Source organism: Mustela nigripes, chromosome 1 (genome assembly GCF_022355385.1).
Source record: "Mustela nigripes isolate SB6536 chromosome 1, MUSNIG.SB6536, whole genome shotgun sequence".
NCBI classification, from domain to species: domain Eukaryota; kingdom Metazoa; phylum Chordata; class Mammalia; order Carnivora; family Mustelidae; genus Mustela; species Mustela nigripes.
In genome coordinates this window covers 236492008-236513043 of record NC_081557.1, presented here as the reverse complement: position 1 = coordinate 236513043, position 21036 = coordinate 236492008, and the positions used below count along the sequence as shown (strand labels likewise).

Below are 21036 nucleotides of genomic sequence, written 5' to 3'. Positions count from 1 at the left end.
GATTTCAGCAGAGAAGGAATTTATTGAGAGGATATTGGGTAGTTTCTGGAACTGCCGGAAGTTGGGAAAAAAAGGAGCAAAACTATACATCCAGATTCATCGCCAAGGTCATATGATATGATTAGTTCTATGCAGGGTTGGATGGACCCTATCACTGGACACAAGACTATTCTGGTTCACACTGACCACAACAAATGGGACCAGACTCTTGCTACCAACGCTGTTATCTCAGCCTTTGCTACTTCGGGTACTGGATATTGTTGCGGTTTTCCCTACCTACTGTGATTTCCTTCTGTTCCTGCCTCTTTGGGTCTCCAGCTCTAGATCCAGGGTTGGCCAAGGCTACATCGTGTATCCATGCCTTAGGTGCAAGGGAGTCTGGGAAGGTGAGTGTCCAGCCATTTTTGCCTTTATGTTGAAAAGTATGGCTCTCATAAGTGCTCACATGATGAGGAAATCCCCAGATATAGGGAAGGGTTACAGATGCTGGATATTCTCCATCCTGAACCCCTCAATAAAGACAAATCTTCACTGCAAGAAGCCATAGTAGGAGCTCTGGAAGAAGGGGAGTGGTCAACACATTTACAGCTGCAGTTAATGAACTAGGTGATGACGAAGATGGCTGATTCTTCCTTGTGCACTAGTGTCCTGGGACCCTTTCATTATGTGCTAATTAAAGCTTAACGAGTTAGGCATATTTGACCTTTCTCAGTGCATTTCTTTTTCTTTTTTCTTTTTTTTTTTTTTTTAAGATTTTATTTATTTATTTGACAGAGATCACAAGTAGGCAGAGAGGCAGGCAGAGAGAGAGAGGAGGAAGGAGGCTCCCCGCTGAGTAGAGAGCCCGATTCGGGGCTTGATCCCAGGACCCTGAGATCATGACCTGAGCTCAAGGCAGAGGCTTTTCACTCACCAAGCCACCCAGGCACCCCTCTCAGCACATTTCTTTCTACTTAAAGATAAAATGCATTAAGTTGTGAATTTTAACAATTTGATTAACTAGGAGAAATAGATTTAGATTTATCTGTTAACATATATAGAATGAAATTTCCCATTATCAGTTTGGCTTGTTTGCATATTTATTGATTAATTTCTACCATTTTAAAAATGTATTTTTTATTTGCAGTAATATGTATATAGCTTATAAATTCCTGCTTGCTTATTTGGAGTGTCATTTTCTACCTCTGAGAGGCAATTACTTTACATTCAACTAGCTCTTTTTCTTTTATTTACTTCCATATGGCTAATTAAAATGTTTATATTAGTATTTCTTAAATTTTTTTTTCCCAGTTTTACACATTAAACATTGAATTCCTATGAAGGAAGTTAAGGAGTTAGCTCTGTTTTATTTTCTCTCCCTGAAATATCTGCCCTTTCACGCTCCAGGACAGCTGTATCTCAGTTTGTTTTCACTGTAAATATTTTTCACAGCTAAGTTATGCAGTGTACTATGATTTTATTTCCTTCCTTGTGCAGCATATTAAATTTTCTCTCTCTTTTTTTTTTTTTAAAGATTTTTATTTATTTGACAGAGAGAGATCACAAGTAGGCAGAGAGGCAAGCAGAGAGTGAGAGAGAGAGAGAGGGAGGAGGAAGCAGGGTCCCCGCCTAGCAGAAAGCCCGATGCCGGACTCAATCCCAGGACCCTGAGATCATGACCTGAGCTGAAGGCAGAGGCTTAACCCACTGAGCCACCCAGGCGCCTCTCTTTTTTTTCATTCACTTATCATCACCAAATTCTCTTTTTCTCTTTCTTTCAAGATTTTACTTATTTATTAGAGAGAGCGAGCAAGCGCACACGCGCGTGAATGAGTGGGGGGGGAGGGGCAGGCAGGAGGCAAGGCAGGCTCCCCCAATGAGCAAGGAGCCTAATGTGGGGCTCCATCCCAGGGCCCCGAGATCATCACCTGAGCCAGAGTCAGATAGTTAACCGACTGAGCGACCCAGGTGCCCCATCCCCAAATTCTCAAATAAGGTCAAACACAATGGTTCGTCTCTTGGATCTGGTGTGTGTGTGTGTGTGTGTGTGTGTTTGCATATGTGACATTTCTTCAGAGCCTTCCTCTTGCCTGCTCCATTCTGAACTATTTACTCTTGAGGCCTTATGCACAGCTGTTGACCTGGAATTTTCCTTCACTATCATGTTGGCAATTCTTGATTGACCTAGATGGGTGGCATCTCTCTTGGTTTTCTCTCTCTTCTGAGGAGACACATCGCCCAGTTGCTTCTTGAGAAAGAGTGTGTATAATGTATTTTTTCTTTTTTTTGAGATCTGGCATGTGTGAAAATATCACTTAGTCTCTCTCTCCTCACATATGATTGATATAGAACTTCAAAGTTGGAAATGATTTTCCCTGAAAGTTTTGGAGGCCTCGTTCCATTTTCTTTCACTTCCTCTTTTATTATTGAATTGTTGGATACTTTTTTGATTGTGGTTACTCTATATGTGACTTTTTTGAGAGACTTTGAGAGACTAGGGGGAGTTTCTAGAGTCTTTTTTTTTTTTTAAATCTTTGAATGTTCTGCAATTCCATGATAATGTTCCTTGCTCTATAACTTTTTTCATTCACTGTGAAGATTTTTGTGTGTTGAGGGGGTGGACGATAATTTTCTTCCCTTTGGTTTTTGTATTCTTTCTTTTCTGGAACTCTTCTTTGTCAAATGCTGGAACTTTTGTATTTTTCCTTCAGTTTATTGTTAAAAAAACTTTCTGACCTCTGTTCTTAACATCTTTTTCTTTTACTCGGGAAACAATTACGTTTATTATCTTTTAACTATTCTATGGATTTTTTTATGCCTGTGATCATAATATTAATTTTTAAGAATTCCTTCTTGCTCTCTCAGTATTTTCTGTTTTTATAGCATCCTATTCTTTTTTGCTTTATGGATGTAATATCTTTTACCCCTTGCAGTTCATAATGTATAAATGAAGTTTTTTCTTCTGCCTCCAGCATTGACTCTGTTTCCTTTTAAAGTTGCTCTTGTCACATTAGGCTCTTCATCACGTGTCTGGTGGTGGTTTGCTGTCCATGTGATGTATGTGGAGACCCTGAAAACTGATTGGAAACTCTGCGTGAGCAGGTTGACAAGCTCTCTCTCTTGTCAGCTGGAGGCCTTACTACGGGGTGACTCTTTCTTTCAGAAACTCCCTCTTTCCATAGTTTGAGTAACTGTAGATCCCTTTTCTTGGGCTGGTTAGTTTCTTCAGAAAATTCTTCTCATCGCCTATGTGGCCACTGCTGTAGGAGCCCAGCAAAATAACGGGCTCTGAGTCTCTCTGTTCAGAGTGTACTCTTTCCACTCAGTCCTCTCTTTCCAGATGATGCCTCCACCTCTGTCTCTGTTCCTTGTGTCCCCGGGGCCAGACCTTCTTAAGTGTAACCTTAGTAGGCCGCAAGCCTCAGGGGGAAGGAGAGACAGCTGGCACGTTTCATGGCTGAGGAAGGACCTGGAAGTTTACTCCTTTAAACATCTTGCAAGTAGTCCTCTGGTTTTCAGTGGCACCCCCACACTGCCCTCTCCTTCCAGCCTGCACTATTGAGGTCACTGTGCTTGAATTTATACTTTCCTGACATTCTGTGCCCCACATTGGTTTGCTTGCTTCTGATAGTTCAGTCTGTAGGCGTTTAAGTTTTGTCCGGCCCTGCATTGAAAATTTCCTCATCATTGGCCAGATTTCTATTTTCCAAATATTTTTCCATTAATTTTCTCCTCTTCCATTCTCTTGTTCCTTTGTGAGTTTATCTCTGCACCTGGCCTAGTTCATTTGTGGGTTTCGGAGGGAATGGAGGTAAGCATGTGATTGTAATCTACCACATACAATGAAAATCCTTATTAATGGACTTTTGAGATTTGGCCTTTCAGTTCGGATTCAGGGTTGTGTGGTCCGTTGAAGAAACGTTTATTTGGTTACTCCAGAATGGATTCCATTTACTGTGCTTTCCAGTGTCATTCAAAAATTATTACTGACACTGTCAAAATGAAGTAGGTGTCACCCTTTCCTGATTTGAGTACATAATAGGAAAAAAGGTTGATTATCTCTAAGGTATAGATTCCAAGTGTGATCTTAAACCCAGTAGCAAGGAGAGCATACTATTTCCAACATTACAAAGAAATGACCTCCATTCCCTAGGATTTTTCATGGCTTTAATCCCCCTTGGGTCAATCTTTCTTAGATTTCCTACTAGTTTGACTTGAGTTGTATCCAAGGTGGAAAAACTTTATTTTCTGTGTGGACCCAGTTGCATTGTATGGGATACTCTGAGTTTCTATGAGTTATCTCTATAAATTCTATAGAAAAATATCAGACCATGATATCTTCTCCACTTTTAGGATAAAATCACTCAGAGTATCTCATGTAAAATGTGGAAAGGTCTATAACATGCCAAAGCTTACATTATTGAACGTGTAACTACCCATAGCACGATCAGGACCATATATGATTTCTCTTTCAACCTTTCCCTTAAATATTTTTTAGTACTCCGATTTTAACAGTAAGCTGATTTTTTTTTACAGTATTTAACATTAAGGTATAGCAAGGATTACTATAAAATTATTATGGATCTTAGTTAACCATTATAAAACAAAGAGAAAGCCAATTCCCATTTTAAAGGTTTTGTGTCGTGCAGGATTTGAATGAATATAGAGGAAATCTGATCAAATTCCTAATCTAGAATCTGTTTTTAGAAAAATAATGTTTACCTTCCCATGGTAGAATTAATATTTTTCTGTTTCAGACACCTCATGTTCTTTGTTGGTAAGTCAAGATTATGAGTATGTAGAGGTTCAGAAAGGAAACTTGTCTATTGGAATGTTCTTGTTTTCATCATGATAGGTAAAGAGCACCAGGCATCTGTTTTGTGCTAAAGTTTACTACAAGTGTCACTGCTTTTAAGGCTGGAAATACTTCTGCCCTTAAAACCAAAAATAGATGCTCTTTCTCATTATCATAACTCGAAAGATCATATATATTTTTTAAAGATTTATTTATTTATTTGAGAGAGAGAGAGAGAGAGTGTGTACGCACATACACACCTGAGAAGGGAGAGGGTCAGAGTAAGAAGCAGACTCCCTGCTGTGGGACTCGATCCAGGGACTCCAGGATCATGTCCTGGGCTGAAGGCAGTTGCTTAACCAACTGAGCCACCCAGGTGCCAGGATCATCTTTTTTAATGAGATGGGCGCATCCATTGTGGTTTGCACAGATTTAAGGATCAGGTTACTTCATGTGGCACTTGGAGAACAGATAGCTCTGATAAGGTAGATGATGGAAATTTTACTGAAAGCTGAAACAAGAACTTTGTTCTTTCTATTTCTGTAGTTTTTTTCACCTCTTTCTTTTATTTTTCATTTATTATTTTCGATGATTCCTAAAGGGATTCACCTGTCTTATTTTAAGATGTTGGTACATTTATGCATTCCTCACTGTATTATCACTTCAAAAGATCTTCACCAGGGGAGGAAAAAAAAAATTATTTGCAAGGAGAATTGAAGGTGTAGATAGTCTACGTTGCGTTAGAGAACTCGATTAATGTGTTGGCAGTTGGGAGGATAAAAATTGCTTCTTTGCTGATTTTAGAAAGTTCTGCCTGTGTTTTGGAAAGTGGGGCAAGGAAAACGAAGGAGAGGCAGGTAGAAGTCATTGAAGGGAAATGAGGTAACGTGAATGAAAGTGCTTCGTAAACTTCTACATAACACGTTACCGTTGTTGCAGATCTCAACTTAAAGTGTAAAAAAAGATCCGCAAAGATTGAAAAAAGAAAAATGAGGAAAAGAGAAGAACTAACTTGAATAAGAAAAAGTTAAGGAAGAAACAAATTGAGGTCATAATGGGGAAGTTTTACTTTCTAGTTGTTTTTATTATTTTTTTAATCTGAAAATTCAGTAGTACTTATGCTTCTTATTTAAGCCATTAAGTTAAAAACATTTTATAAAGCAAAAGGAAAGTTCTGTTGAAAATAATTTGGGGAAGGAATCTTATCATGTGAGTTGGCAAGATTTGGGTGAAAAGCACGAGGTGGATGGCTTTCTCAGCTCTAAATAAAGATCCTTGTGTCATAGGGGCTTATGTGTGGTGTTCCTACTTAATTAAGGTTTAACTGACATTTGTTCATATCATCTGAGCCATACATTTGTTCTCATTCATGCCTTCGCATGGTGTAGGTATCATTAATCCATTTTAGAGATGAAGCATGGAAGTCTAATTGACTTACCCCCAACCACCTATCTCCTCAATGGCAAAGTGTTCACTCATCCAAGTTTTGAGTTTATTCCCACATCTTCAACATACTTCCCATCATAGCAATTGACTCCGTGCTATTTCTGTACATTTGGCTTATTGGATTTCTCTAAAGGAAATCCTTGTTAAATAACAGTAGTCAACTTACAGATTATCACCCCCAAGGCACGTTTTAGGCCTGGCTGTATTTGTACCAGATGACTTCAAATGAGCCCTCCTATTTGAATTCTGGAAGAATCAAGGCATAAACAAAAAAGACATCTCAGTTGCCCACATATGGGTTCAGAGTCTGTGCACTGTGCCCTTCAGACCTTATCTGGACTTTGGCATCTTTAACTTTAGTTCTCTTATACTTTTACATTTTATTTGGTTTCCAAAACTATAGTGGACTTGGGAAAGGGAAAGGTTTGTACTCTGACCGCAGTGAGACTTAACTCTTGAGGCAAAGGCAAGGAGATAATCAAACTGTGAAAAGTAGAGAAAAGATCTCCTTAAGTAGTGGCCTCGGAGTGGAAGAGCAAACAGCCCTCTGCACCTTGAAAGCTTGTCTTGCCATCGGCTCTTATAGGCAGGTCTAGTTTGGTTCCCAGCCCTGCGCACTTAAAGCCTATCTTCCATCCGGTCCCTCTGCTCCATTGATTTCTCTTCCACTAGGATCCTGACTTGGCTTGGCTCTAGACCCAGATCTGTAACTTGGAGTTCACCTAAGCTCTTCAGAGTGTTTTTATACCCGTGCTTTCCTGCTGTTTGAACCTCAGCAATCTCGGAGTGTTCTGTTGCTTTGGTAGGAACTCCACCTCTGGTCACGGGGGTAGAAACTCAACTTCTGCCTACTTTCTGCCAGACCAGCTCCTTTACCTCAGTGGTCCCCCTTCCAACACAGCAAGATAACTGGTAGTCATATTGATGATCCCATGCCACCCAAGATTAATAACTATATTCTGAACGCTGTGAGAAGGCATTACATTTTAGAAAGAAAAAGAAAATTTGATCCAGTATGGTTGAAATTAAACCCGTTTTATTACTTAGATGGGTATTCCTTCAACTCTTAGAAAATCTTGATCACTCTCAGGATCTTCTTACTCCTTGAGGTTTCCAAAAAGCAGAAATTACATAGTATTAAATTACAATGGCATAGTGAGGCAGAGAATTATAATTGAGCAAGTTATAGAATAAATTATTTTTGAAGAGCATAACCAGTTTTTTAGTAGCTTGTACCAGCTTTCATATCAAAAAATGGTTCATTAAGCAAAGTCTTTCTTTCTTTTTTTTTAGTGTTTTGTTTACAGATTTGTCTTTTAGGTCGAAAGCAGCAAATACCTACATAGAGATATTGAGACATCATAAAATAGTTCAAAAGGGAGCTAGTAAAGCGAGTGGGTGTTGCCATGAAATGTTTACCTTGGAGAGAATTCTTGGCATTTTTGCCTCACATCAGCATAATAAGAATTTGTTGGAGAGGAGGGAAGCATTAGTGCATTTGATGAGGATTAATGTCCTTATAGAGTGTTTGTGTTGGTGAATATGTTATGGAGGTTACCATAAATATAGTCATTGAAAAGTTGCACACTAAACATTTTGTGGACTGGCATAAATATCCCTTTCGTCCCCCTTCATGGCCTGCCTTCAAGGGACTATTGCATTGTTCGTCTTGGTATCTTAGTGTTCTTAATCGAACATAGGAAAAAGTATGGTAGTCTTGAAGATTTCTTTCTCTCTTGGGGTATTGCTGATCAGATGGGCAGAAACAGATCTGATGTTTTCAGGACAGTTTTTATTTTTTAACTGTACAGAAAAGTGTCACCTAATACCTACTAAAAAACAAACAAACAAAAAAAAACCCCAAAAAACCAAAACAGAAAACGGCAACAACCCACTCGTCCTCACTTTGGGGAAATTTTATCATTAAAGTTATTTCCAGACAGTACCGCAGTGTGCTGCTGGGTAATGTGTAAAAATGTGTTCAGTAGGATCGGTGATACCTCGCAGCTTATGTGCCGGAAAAGAAGTGAAATGACGAATAATATAAATATATATTAGGACGAAAACAGAAACCCGTAACAAGTGAATTTTCTGAATTTCCAAGGAAGCCAGACCTGATTATCTCCTCCCTCTCTGTGGCCCCGGTGGGTTGAAGCTGAGCAGGTTGCTGTGTAAATGAGCATCTGGGAGGAGGGGCGCCATGCTGTGAGGGTAATGACGCCCTGTCCTTCACAGAGAGGAGAACAAAGCAGGCAGACAGATGTAAAGTGGGCAATTTCTATTCCGTTGTATGCCCGCAATGTTCGCACTCACCCATTTTCCCATGTAGGAGGCATCCTGGTTTTCATAATTCCATTAATTCTGAATCCTCTTACTTAACACACAATATATACTTATTGAGTTCATAAAGATTTTCCTTTGTGAGGCGGAAAGTAAATGCAGTTGAGTGTGATGTGCAGCTTGGCTTTGAGTCAGTTAGGTTGGGAAAGGAAGGAATAGATTATTTGTATTCTCGCCATTTAATTGGCCTCCTTACCTTGTGGTTGTGAGGACTCTTCCCTTTGGTATTGGTTTGTTGATTGATTCTGTATTTATCGACTGCTTGCTGTGCCCCTGTGAGCTGTGGATACAAGGAGGGATGGCCCAGTGGGTAGGTGGTTCTCCCATGGCTTTGGAAACATCTCCCTCTTGGCCGCCATCAACGATGGTGACATGTCTATCTAGAGTTCTGAAATTCTGCCGTGTCCCAAAGATGGCCCGGGGATGTTCATGGTAACAGGACAGACAGACTGTGGAGTAACCTCACAACTTTTGAGATCATCAAATCTGCCTGGAGAACAGAAAATCTCCTTTCCGAGGTGTTTTCCTTTGCAGTAGACTTTCTAATGAACCTTGCTGTTTTGTTCTTATTGGAATGCTTTCCAAGAACTAAGTCACTTCACTCACTTGTGGATTTGCCAGAACCCGAGGTGGAAGAAGGGGCAGGATCCCAAGGGGGATGAAAGTCTGCTGTCTGAAAAAGCATGATGCTGGGTCATCCCAGGGCAGGGGGTTCTGCCGGCTCCAGTCCCCTCTTCTGGCCTTTACTTTCAGCTTTTGGCTTCTTCCTTTTCATTAAGTTCATCATGCTGCAAGGGGTCTTTGAATTGAAACATCTTAAGAAGCCCTGTGAGATGGTGGGGAGTGGTTTCACTTAATAAAATAGAACTTACATAAACCTTTGGAACGGTTGGCACCACAAATCAAAGTTCACTTTAAGAAGAGCGTTCTTTACTTACAAGATGTTTTCTGATACTACAAAGTTCTGCTATAGGGGAGATCACCTCCCAAGCCCCCCTCACCCCCTTGATAGGCACTGGTGCCTATGTTTACTTACTTTAAAACAGAGTTGGTCTGTTTCAGTTTGGGAGGGAAGCAGATGTGAGAAACCAAGGTTTTCAAGATCGAGGTTGTCAAACCACATACCAGTCAGCCCCCCGCTGGGTGAAGAGCCTTGCCTGCTCTTTTATCTACTATATCATTGTCCGTGACCTCCAACATCCCAATGCTCTTACCTACAGACTGGCTCTGGCTGGATTTGTCTCTATTCTGCTAATTCTGGTGTTCCTCTAATACCAGAGGGTTGTGGATTTCCCTTCTGGCTCCGGTTCAGCCCCTTCATCTGTACTCCTGACCCTCTCCTCCACCCCCATAGGGATCTTACTCTGTCTTTCCCTCCTCTCTCTGCACTCTCAGCCTTTCTCTCTCTACTGACTCCTTCAGCTCATGGATACAGACTTCCCTCGGCCCCTGACCCCTCCCAGCAACCGTCCGTTCTCTCTCCTCTTCGCTTCCGCTCGCTCTCGTCTTGGCCGCCACCGTGTCACTGAAACTACACTCAGACAGGGTGACTGTTGACTGCTTATGTGGCAAATCCAAAGGTATGTTTTTCATTTCTTGTCTTTATGCATCTCACTGTGTCCCGTGGTACCTCTCTGCCTTTCTTCTTCGGTCTTCTTCCTTTGCTCATTCTATCCTTGCTCCCGTTCTCCGGGGCCTGCTTCTCAGCCCCCATCCTGTCTGCTTGATCTACCCACATCCCTTTGGGGCTGTCACCCACTAACCTAATTTCTGCTCTCTCTGCATAAAATCACATAGATGCCTTTACATTTTGCTCAGGTTTCTTCTCCAAGCTTCACACTCAAGAATATGTGGGTGTCCCCACCCGAATGTTCTACACCTCAGTCTGTAATGCCCCAAACGGAACCCCTTGTCTTCCTTATGAAACTTGTTCGTCCTTCTGTATTCTATGCTCAGCCCTCACTCCCACTGCCTATGTGTAGTTAATTACCAAGTTATTCTGCTCTTAGTGTCTGGATGTTTCCCAAGTAGTAATTCTCTTCTCCCCCTCTTCCCCGGTTTGCTCATGTCCACCCTTCTTATCCCAAACAAGCAAACTGGCTTAGCTGGCCTCCTCGCCTCCACTCTGCCCTCTTTGAATCCATCAAAAGAGAGGAATGCATCTAAAACCCAGTTTGCCCCATCGGTGGCTCTCTGCCTCCAGAATAAAGTCAGAGTCCTTGAGCGTGTGGACAGGGGAGGATCTGGCTCTAGGCTTCTTTCCTGGCCTCACCCTAGAGAGGCCAGCACCACTGACTTACGCTGTGCAGTTTCTTACCTCTGCCTTTTCCATCGTCTTGTCTCCCATTCCCAGCCTGGCTAAGTGCCACCCCGTCTGAGGACCCACGAGGCAATCCGTTTACTTGGAAGCTTTCCCTACCTTCTCCCTTTCTGGGCTGGGTGCCTCACCCATGTCATTGCATCCATCCCTCTGTCCTTGGGGATATGTTGTGGGTATCTCTTGGCCCCACTGGACTTCACTTTGCTTAACGATGAAGGCAGCATCTCATTCCTGTCTGTAACTCCCGTGCCTGGCACAGGGCTTGGCGTCTAGGAGGTGTTCAGTGTATGTTTTTTATTTTTATTTATTTATTTTAAAAGATTTTTACTTATTTATTTGAGAGAGAGAGAGAATTAGAGAGAGTGAGCATGAGAGGGGGAAGGTCAGAGGGAAAAGCAGACCCCCCGCCGAGCAGAGAGCCCGTGCGGACTCTTACCGGAACTCCAGAATCATGACCTGAGCTGAAGGCAGTCCATCAACCAACTGAGCTACCCAGGTGCCCCCAGTGTATGTTTTTTAAATGAGAAACTAATAATGACAGCAAATAGATGTGATGTCTGCAAAAATGATCAGAAGTAAGCTATGCGTAATTGTTGCCTTGAGGGGGAGCATGAATTTGGGGGGGACTTCTGGGGATCTGATAACGTTCCAGTTTTGATCTGGTGCATTCAGTTTAGGAAAATTCATTGAGCTCTTCCCTTAGGGTATGTGTACTTCTCTATATTTATGTTACACATTGATGGAAAGTTGTTTTATTTACTAATTTTTTAAAAAGATTTTATTTATTTGACAGAGATCACAAGTAGGCAGAGAGAGAGAGGAGGAAGCAGGTTCCCTGCTGAGCAGAGAGCCCGATGAGGGGCTCCATCCCAGGACCCTGAGATCATCACCTGAGCTGAAGGCAGAGGCTTTAACCCACTGAGCCACCCAGGCGCCACTTACTTATTTTTAAATAATCCGATGTCTTATCTACCCAATACAGAAATTTTCTTTTTTTTTTTTTTTCTTTCAAGCTTTTACAGTTTTTACAGGCTATTAGTTCAGACGTCACAGCAAAGAGCCAAGCTGGAGCTGCTCCTAGACTTTAGGGAGGAGGGAGATGAGCACCAACAAAAACGTGGTTGGGATTGCTGGGTCTTCTGAAGAGGGCCAGTGTGGGCCGACCCCCACGGATAGGCTTGCAGGGACCTGTGTTTCCCTCACACTTGCTACAGGGGCCACATGCTAATCAGCAGCAAGCTCTGTGCCTGCCCACAGTGACACGGTGACTTAACCTCGCATGGGACTATGAATAATTCATAAATGTGGTTATCTGGAAATTTGTGGTCAGCATTAGCATTTTAATGAAAAAAAAATGTAGTCATTATCCTAAATCTCTGCTTTGTTTCTACTTTTTTTTTTCCCCCCTTTTTTGGTCTCCTCCCCTCTCCCCCACCCCAGCAAACCATCTCCGTCTTTCCTGAGTACTTGGAAACCGCCAAGGGCCCTGCTAATGTCCTGACCGGTCACTATGGGCAGACGGTACCAGGAGGCTCCCTGTCACCCAGGCAGCTCATGTACGTATGGGATTGGATCTCCCTTTCTTCCCCCTTTTAACTTTCATTGTAGAATATTGCAGAACGCTCACTGTAGAATATTACAGAAGGTCTGTAAGATTGAAACGAGAGTGTTTAGAAACGAGGGAGGATGGATTGCTCTAGGGGACATGTTTAATATCGAAGGATGAGAAATGTTCCTGAAGTTTGGGTTTTTCTAATCCAGTGGCCAGAGAAGGCCAGATGCATATATGAGCAATCTCCGTTTTCTCTTTCAATGTATCTATTCATAGTCAGGATTCGTGTTTTTTTTTTTTTTTTTTTTTTTTAAGCTTTCCTCTTTTGCATCAGAGGTCTATAACATTTGAAACAATAGCGATGCCATAAAGGAAGATCATTTCCTACTGATTTTTATAATTCTTTTAAATAAAAGAATTCCTGGACTCAGAAGAGAGGTCTTCCTGGATATGTCGTTGTCAAACATGCGTTAGGGGAAGAGTCCCGGCCGCTTGCCAGCATTCTCCAAAGGAGGAAACACCTCATTCCCTAGCGATGTCTTTCAGTGTCTCACGAAACTTAAGTTTTTCTTTTCTTTCTTTCTCTCTCTTTTTTTTTAAAGATTTTATTCATTTGACAGAGATCACAAGTAGGCAGAGAGGCAGGTAGAGAGAGGGGGGAAGCAGGCTCCCCGCTGTGCAGAGAACCCGATGTGGAGCTTGATCCCCAAGACCCTGAGACCATGACCTGAGCCGAAGGCAGTGGCTTAACCCACTGAGCCACCCAGGTGCCCCAAAACTTAAGTTTTTCTGGTGATAGTCTTCTGGAAATGGCTACAGTATGGCCTACCCCCGACTGACTTAGGAGGAAAAGTATTATCGCCCTTTTAATCATCTCTCCTGTTTCTATAAAGGAGGGTTTGTCATCAACTTATCTTTTTGTTCAGGTTAGTCTTTTAGCTTTGGGCCCTCTGCTGAGATATTTATTTGCTTTTGTTGCTTCCTCTGGACCCTTGGAATTTTGGCTTCAGATCAGGGACATGCTCGGAGCAATTCCCCAGTGTTCCTTTGCTCCCGTGTTCCTTTCATCATTATGTTTATTCACACTCACCTTTAAGTCTCATTTCCTGGTCCATCTCCATTTTTTACTTCATAGGAAAGTTAGAACTGCCCTCAAACCCTCCCCCAGACGATTGCTTCTAAAATAAGCCCGGTGGTTAGAAGCAGCCGGGGAAGGGAGAGCTGACAAGAGAGCGGAGATTCAGACCAACCTCCAGTGATGCCGCCCGCACGGGTGGGATAAACAGCTTCTATCCGCATCCTTTAGCATCCTCCGGCGGCATGACTTTAGCCTAAAATTAGCAATTTTCATAGTGAACAACAGAAAAAATTTACCCTTATAGACTGTAAAATAGAGGTCAGCAAACTGCTCCCCCTCGCGCCCCCTCCCCTTCCCACCCCCGGCCGGGCCAAATCCAGCCCACGCCCGTTTTTGTAGGAGCTAACAATGGTTTTCATATTTTTAAATGGTTATGTAAGTACCTACAGAATCTACTTTGCCTCTTGGCCCTCAGAGCTGAAAATACCTACGGTCTGTCCTGTTAAGAAACAATTTGCCGCTTCCGGCTGTGGAAGAAGTTGGAAGCCACGTACTGTGATTGAAACATGGAATGTTGTTATTTTTTGACCACTTCCGACCTGCAAAAATGCTAATCATGTGTGGTTCAGTCTACTGCATTTGGAAGAACATTCTTCTTTCCAAAGGGTTGACATGGGAAAGTTTGGGTTCTTAGGATGGTGGAAGGGCAGTTCACGCCTGTGGACCTCGTCATCATTCCCCATCTTCGGGAGTGATTCATCGAACCTCTTTGTAGTTTTCCAAGGGGGCCCTGAGCTTCAGAGTCCGGGCTGTCGAGGAGTTGAAAGGCGCCTTTCTTCATCACTCAACTTCTTGTTCAGAGCTCTCGAGGAGTAAACTGTCCTGCTTTTACCCTTCCTGGGTGCCAGGAACACGCTAGCCATTCCCAGAGGCCTCTGCTGTGCATGTCACTGGTGCATTTTTCCTGGCGGGAAGGAGGGCGTGCAGCTGCGTTCTGCAGTGGGCACACACGATGGTCACTTGGCCTTCAGCGTGTTTGCAGAACGCCTTGCTTGAAACATCCTTCCCAGGACATTAGAACGTGCTTCTCACCCTTTTGTGCTTTTCGTCTCCTTTTTACAGAGTTGATCCCTTATTGCAGTAAGTTCAGACCAGCATTTATTTTATGGGGGTGTGTTTTCTGTTCTCCCCTTCCTCTCCCTTGTATCTCCCTCCTCCTCATTATTCAATAAGATTTGCTGTTGAAGCCTCCAGCCGAAGTTCTGATGTTCTTTAGTGGCCACTCGTAGTGGTAGGAAGCATTCACCTCAGCTGCCTTGTCTTCTGTCACCTGAGGCAAAAGGAAGTCAAGACGACCTGGAGCCTCTCAGCCAGGACTAGGTCTGAACAGGACCACACTGTTCCTGGAGAAGAGGAAACATTTCAGGGGAAAAAAAAATTCTCCAGAGTTTCTAATTTTGTCCTCAAGTGTGGTCAGAAGCATCGGTTGAGGGTTGTTGGTACACCGTGCCGCGCTCTGAACCATTTTTGAGGCTCATGTGGCAAATGGGAACCTTGAGCTTTTTTCTCTCTTGGGATCCTTATTTTCCCATTCAGGGCAATTCTCTTTCAGGACAGGAGGCTGTTCCTTGGTGGAATATGGAATGACAGCCGCTGAACACCAAAGGAAGAAGTCAGTAGCTAGAGTGGATGATATTTTAGGCTGGTATTTGTGCTTGTGTTAAGACTGGTGTTTGGAAATTATCCCGGGAGTTACTAAGAAGATTGCATCCTTGTTTGTTTGTGTTTGCACTGAACTGCTCTAACTCCAGTGGTCGGGGTCTGGACTCTGGCGCTAGTCTCCTGACCTCTGCAGTCAGGAGTCTCTCGCCCTACAAATTTGACTTGTGCGTTTAGCCAGATTCATCTGACAGAAGCATCACTTCCATCCCTGCTGAGAATGTGTGGTGCGGTCCCCTCTGGTCCAAAAGGTCAGCTTGACATTTGAGTCTTCCGCATTGTCTTTCGCTCCCCCTTATTTTAGTACCCGTTACTCATGGTTAATAATAGTTAGTGGTGGTGGTATTACTTTTCGGTGTTTTTCTTATACGAGCCTAAGTGGGCTGCTCCTGCCAGGACCCACTGTGGCCTTTGGGTCTCTGCGTCATTGCTCCTGCTGGTCCCTCTCTGTGATGCAGGCCTGTCTTTGAGTGCCTGCTAGAACTCTACTCTGCTCAAGGGCACAGTAGTATTGCCCTCTTTCGCAGGAGGCTGCCTTGGGTTCCCAAATCGAAGCAGGTACCGCTGGAGCTCTCAGATCTCCCTCCTGCAGCTTGTGGCCCAAATTGCTCTCCGAATTTTGGAGTATGTGGATACTTTGGACTTTGACACTAAATTCTGTTTCACTTCCCTTTTCCTCTCCGCGTGTGAGGACAGGGCTTTATCTGTGGTAGATCCTCTAATATTTGTGGCGTCCCCTTGGACTTGAGGTGGGATCTGGTCATTTCTTCAGGAGGTCCCTGGAAGGCATGTTCCAGAGCTCTTGGCGGAACTGGCGCAGGCCAGGGCCACATGGCTGTAATCAGGGCCTGAAGGGCAGCCCAGGTGCTGTGCCCTGTGCTGCTCCCCCACCCCTGGCCTTCCTTCACCTGCCTTTCCCTCTCCCAGAGGTGGGGGTTTCCTACTTTTCTGTACTTGAGAAATTGCCCTTTAAAAAGTTTAAGCAGGGGCACCCAGGTGGCTTAGTTGGCTAAGACTCTGGATCCTAGCTCAGGTCTTAATCTCGGGGTCATGAGTTCAAGTTCCATGTTGGGCCTTCTTAAAAAAATTTTTTTTAAAAAGTAAATAAAATATTAAAAGTTTAAATAGTAATAGGCGCATAGGGTTGTTTCTTTAGGCCTCTTCCCCCCTGCCCCCTGCCCCCCACTTGACTTCCTTGCTGTCGCTAATGAAAGGCATTGGTTTTGTTTCAGGCACTATTACATGCCACGCACTGTGTCCTAAAGTTACTAGAAGTATCTCAGTTTGAACTGGATCAAATTTTAAAGATTCATTTTATTATCCCCATTTCACAGATAAGGAAAATGAGGCTCAAAACAGCAAAGTGACTTGTTAGAGCAGAGCTGCAATTTGAGCCTAGGTTTCTCTGCTCCCCAGCTCCCATCTATTTTCTTTCCTGCACTTGGGTTGTCGAGTGACCCGGGGACCGCTTATTCAGGTGGTGTCCCCTCCCCTGTTCTCCCCACTGGAGCTTTTGGTGGTATGGGTCTTAAAGACTTAAAGGATTCTGCCCACATCCAAGAATGCTGACATCTGTCTCTAGCTCCTCTCTTATTCAATACAATTCCATAAAAAAACAAATAACATAGAGGCCCTAAGAAGGAGTACTTCATATACAAAGAGTAAGACTAATAAATACAGTAAGGGTAATAATGCTTTTAAAACAATATGGGTATGCATGTGTAATTAAGAAAAATTTTAAAATAAAAGGGGAAACCAGCTCGCACAGCCCTATATAACACGAGATGGCCACTTTACGTGTTTTGTGGAAGACCCTTCTGAATGTCAAGTATTCCCTCTCAGTATATCTCTTTTCTGTTACTCACAGAAATGGGGTAGCGTTGCACATGGTGCTTACTCAATAGGGTATCATAAGTATCTTTCTAGACTAGTACATTTACTTTCCTGGCAACTCGAAAGTCGCCAGGCCCCATGGTAGGCTTATCTGTGTGGTGCTTCAGAGGGAAGCAGTAAAAACAGTTGAATGCAGCGATGGTCCTTTACCTGGATATGAAGAACTTCCGCCGTGGTCAAACAAACCTGGTCAGGACTCCTTAAATTGATTTTCAGGGGTGCCTGGGTGGCTCAGTCGGTTAAGCACCTGCCTTCGGCTCAGGTCATGATCCCAGGGTCCCAGGATTGAGCCCCACATTAGGCTCCCTGCTTAGCCAGGAGCCTGCTTCTCCCTCTCCCTCTCTGCCTGCCACTCCCTCTGCTTGTGTGCTCTCTCTGTCAGATAAATAAATCTTTCCCAAAAAATTGATTTTCAGTGATCATTCATGGTTCTCCACTCCCAGTTTGAGAGGCAGTAGCCTGTAGATCACATAATACTGGAAAACATACTTGGACAGACTCAGTTTTGGGGGAGTGGGGAGGAGCAGGGTTTCTCAGCTCAGCTGGGATGTGCAGAAACACTTGGAATTTGAGTTCCAACCAGGAGCCTGAGAGCAGTGCTCAAGGTCATTAACAGCCAAGTGGGTCTCGTTGCCCAGGACAGGCAGGATATGATGCAGGATCCCAAGAGAGGGGCTTTCTGCTCTGGTTTTAATTGGTTTTCCTGGTGTGGGAGGAAGTCCTGCAGGACTGTCCAGACGCTGGTCATCACAGCTGAGGAGTCCTTGGGGAGTCTCACAACTTTAGTAATAAGATTCTCTGAATGAGGAGTGCTTGTTGGAGTTGGGGTAGGTGAAAGAAACAAGATTTTAAAAATACTGCTGTTGAGATTTTTCCTTGGTCCACGGGGAAAAAAAACAATCCATTTATTTTAGAAAATGTGTAAACACTGAAAGACACATACACACAAAAAACCCCCAACCGTAACATTTTGCATGCATTTAGTCATTGTATGTGTACGTGTGTGCGTCTGCCCGTTTATATGAAACATTCTCGGGATCATACTGTATGTCTTATTTTGTGACATGCTTTTTGTCACTTAATTCATCATGGAAACTTCTGATATTAGTAAATCTTCTTCTAGGGTGTGATTTGTAACAATCTTACATGTTGTTGCATTGCACGGATATATTGTGATTAACCATCACCCACTGTTGGGCGCCTGGATGGCTCATTCGGTTAAGCAGCTGCCTTCGGCTCAGGTCATGATCTCAGGGTCCTGGGATCGGGCCCCGTTCTCTGTCTTTCTCTCAAATAAAATATTTAAAAACCCCCCCAAAACCAAAAAGCAGTCACCCGCTGTTGGGCATTCAGGATGTTTCCAGTCTTTTGATGTCCTCTGGATTAATCATCCCTCATTACTCTTTTTTCTCTTCTTAAGAAATGTCCGGAAGTGAGACTGCTGAGGTCAAGTGTTGCTTGCAGGTTTTACAGACATTGCTGTATACAGACAACTGCCCTCTGGAGAAGTTTAATCTCTTTCCATTCCATCACCCTTGTGCGAGGACTGCACATTTCTTCCTACTCTGGAAACAGAAGGAGACAAAAAAGCACTTTCTGGTATGATAGGTGAAATATGCTATCCTCATTGTTATAAGTGGCATTTCCCTTATGTTTTCCTAATATCGAGGCTTAACTTTTTTTTTTTTTTTTAATCTGTTCAGTGGCCAAAAATCAGCTCCATGAAATATGTGGGATGCAAATGTGTAAAAACTCAGTTTGTTTTTGTGCAGATAATGTGGCTTGTTTTCATCCTTTGTGGTTTGTCTTGGTTTTAAGCTTTATAGATGGCAGTGGCCAGACGATTTTAAGTAAGATCTGAAACCGAGTCCCTGCACCTAGAAGTCTGGGTTGAAGAGCAGGCAGCCTATGGCTGCTGCAGAGCCGTGATGGGGAGACAAGGGGCCTGAGCTTCAGTCCTGGCCTTGCCAACGAGGGCTAAAGATGTGGACAAGTTATTAGAACCAGTTGCATCTCGTTTCTGACAGCTGCAAATTGAGGAATTGGACTGGGTGATAATTAGGCAATCTCTAGGTTGAAAATTCTGTGGTATTTGTTTTCCAAAGAGAGAACTGCAAACGAGCCTTGGCTGTAAGAAGAACCAAGTCCGAGTCAGAGCAAATATATTCAAAGCCTAGAACTCGGAAAATCTATGGGTAGTGAGGTATTATTTAAGCTTGGATTTTAACTGCTGAAAATACCTGCAGATAGGCCATGCCACAGCTTTTGAAGAAGAGTGATCACATCCAAATAAGTAAAGGTAATGCCACTTTATAATAGCAGTATTAGAAATAAAAGTGCTTTTACAGGATAATGTTTCAGTTTATCTAGTTAGCTTAAACCGTGTGCTAGCAGCCACTTTCTCGAGTAATTGTATGAGTGTTTTGCATAGGAAAAATTTTGAGGAAGCGTTATGAATGTAAGGAAGTACAGGGCCTGACACATAGTAAGTGCTCAATAAATGTATATTGAATGAATGAACAAACTTACTTGAAACTTACTTAGCATTGATGGGGGTTGGGGAATTGCTTGCACATTACAAGTCTTTCCAAATCCTGTTTTTGAACACACTTGGCTCTCTAGCTTTGGTTGTGTTTGGGTAGCTTCTTTCTGCACACGGTGTCCCCTATTGTTTGCACCCTCCTGACACATCCTTCTTACCCATAACTCCTTTGTTTCCTCCTCTGCCGGCAGGGAAGCCGCTCTGAATGCCCTGGTATGTTTCAGGGTCAGTTTCCTTTATTTCCCGTCAAGGCTGAATTACATCTTCCTGGCCTTCCACTTAACCTCCTGTATTATTTTTATTTTCCTGCTGTAACAAACTACTGCAAAAATAGTGACTTAAAACAACTGATATATTGTGTTACCATTTTGGAGACCCGGAGTCTAAAGGGGATTTCCTGGGCCACACAGATGTCTGCTGGGCTGGTTTGGCATGGAGGCTCTAGGAGAAATCACTATCTAGGACTGTCTCAGCTTCTGGAATTTCCTCTATTCCTTGGTCTTGGGCCCCTTTCTCTGTCTCCAGAGTGGAGCGCACCAGGCTCTGCTCACAGTACCTTCATCTCTTCTGTAGTAAAACCTGGTACCTTTTTCTCTTAGAAAGGCCACTGTACTTACAGTTACGTGCCCAGAATATCCAGATCTCCTCCTGGTGGAGACTTTAGTCTTTCTCCCATCTGCAGAGTCCATACTGCCCACCTAAGGTAATTTCCAAGGTTCCAGGGATCAGGATATGAGTATCTTTGGAGGGGTGGGGAGGGATCAACATTAATTCATTTTACCACACCTTCCTTCTCTCTTCCTGTCTCGGACTTTTCCCTTTTCTAGTTACTGTCAACTATTTGCTCTTATATGAACTCTCTCTCTCTCTCTCTCTCTCACACACACACACACACACACGTGTGTGTGTGTGTGTGTGTGTGTGTGTGAAGTTACTTCATCTACTTAGAGAATTATTAGTTTCCTCTCAAACAACTAATCTTTGAATTGCTATGCCAAGTACTTTAGGCAAAGGGTAAGACTCCTGTTAATCTGATAAGAGTAAGAGGCAAGGTTTAGTATGAAGGAGGATGTAACGAGATGCCAAATTCCAGGACACTGTTCTGTTGGCAAATCTCTTAATTCTGTTGGAGTAAAGCCTGCTTGTTAGCTACCCAGACTACCTTCCAATTCATGAATTCACGCTTGGGCTGTTTCTAACCTTATTATTGAATTTTCCCATTGAGTTTTGCCCCCTAAATGAGGTATAATTCACACTTTGTAAAATTCACTCCTTTAAATTATAAAATTCAGTAGCGTTTTGTATATTCACAAAGATACATAATGTCGCCACTGCCTGATTCCAGAACATTTTCACCACACATGTGTATCCG

At 43.0% G+C, this 21036-nt stretch overlaps 1 protein-coding gene across 12 annotated transcripts in view; it reads left to right on the top strand.

Moving 5' to 3' along the window:
• APBB2 (amyloid beta precursor protein binding family B member 2) overlaps positions 1-21036 on the top strand; it is a 377389-nt gene that overhangs the window by 139728 nt on the left and 216625 nt on the right. For 7 of the 12 annotated variants that reach the window (XM_059382956.1, XM_059382935.1, XM_059382945.1 and 4 more), the window contains one exon: positions 12321-12436. The exons of 3 other annotated variants lie outside the window; for them this stretch is intronic. In XM_059382956.1, the coding sequence (XP_059238939.1) occupies positions 12391-12436 (46 nt within the window). In that variant the 5' untranslated portion in view covers positions 12321-12390. Of the gene's footprint in view, positions 1-12320; positions 12437-18542; positions 18722-21036 lie in introns of those variants that run through there. 2 more of the 12 variants (XM_059382997.1, XM_059382987.1) reach the window with 2 other exon arrangements.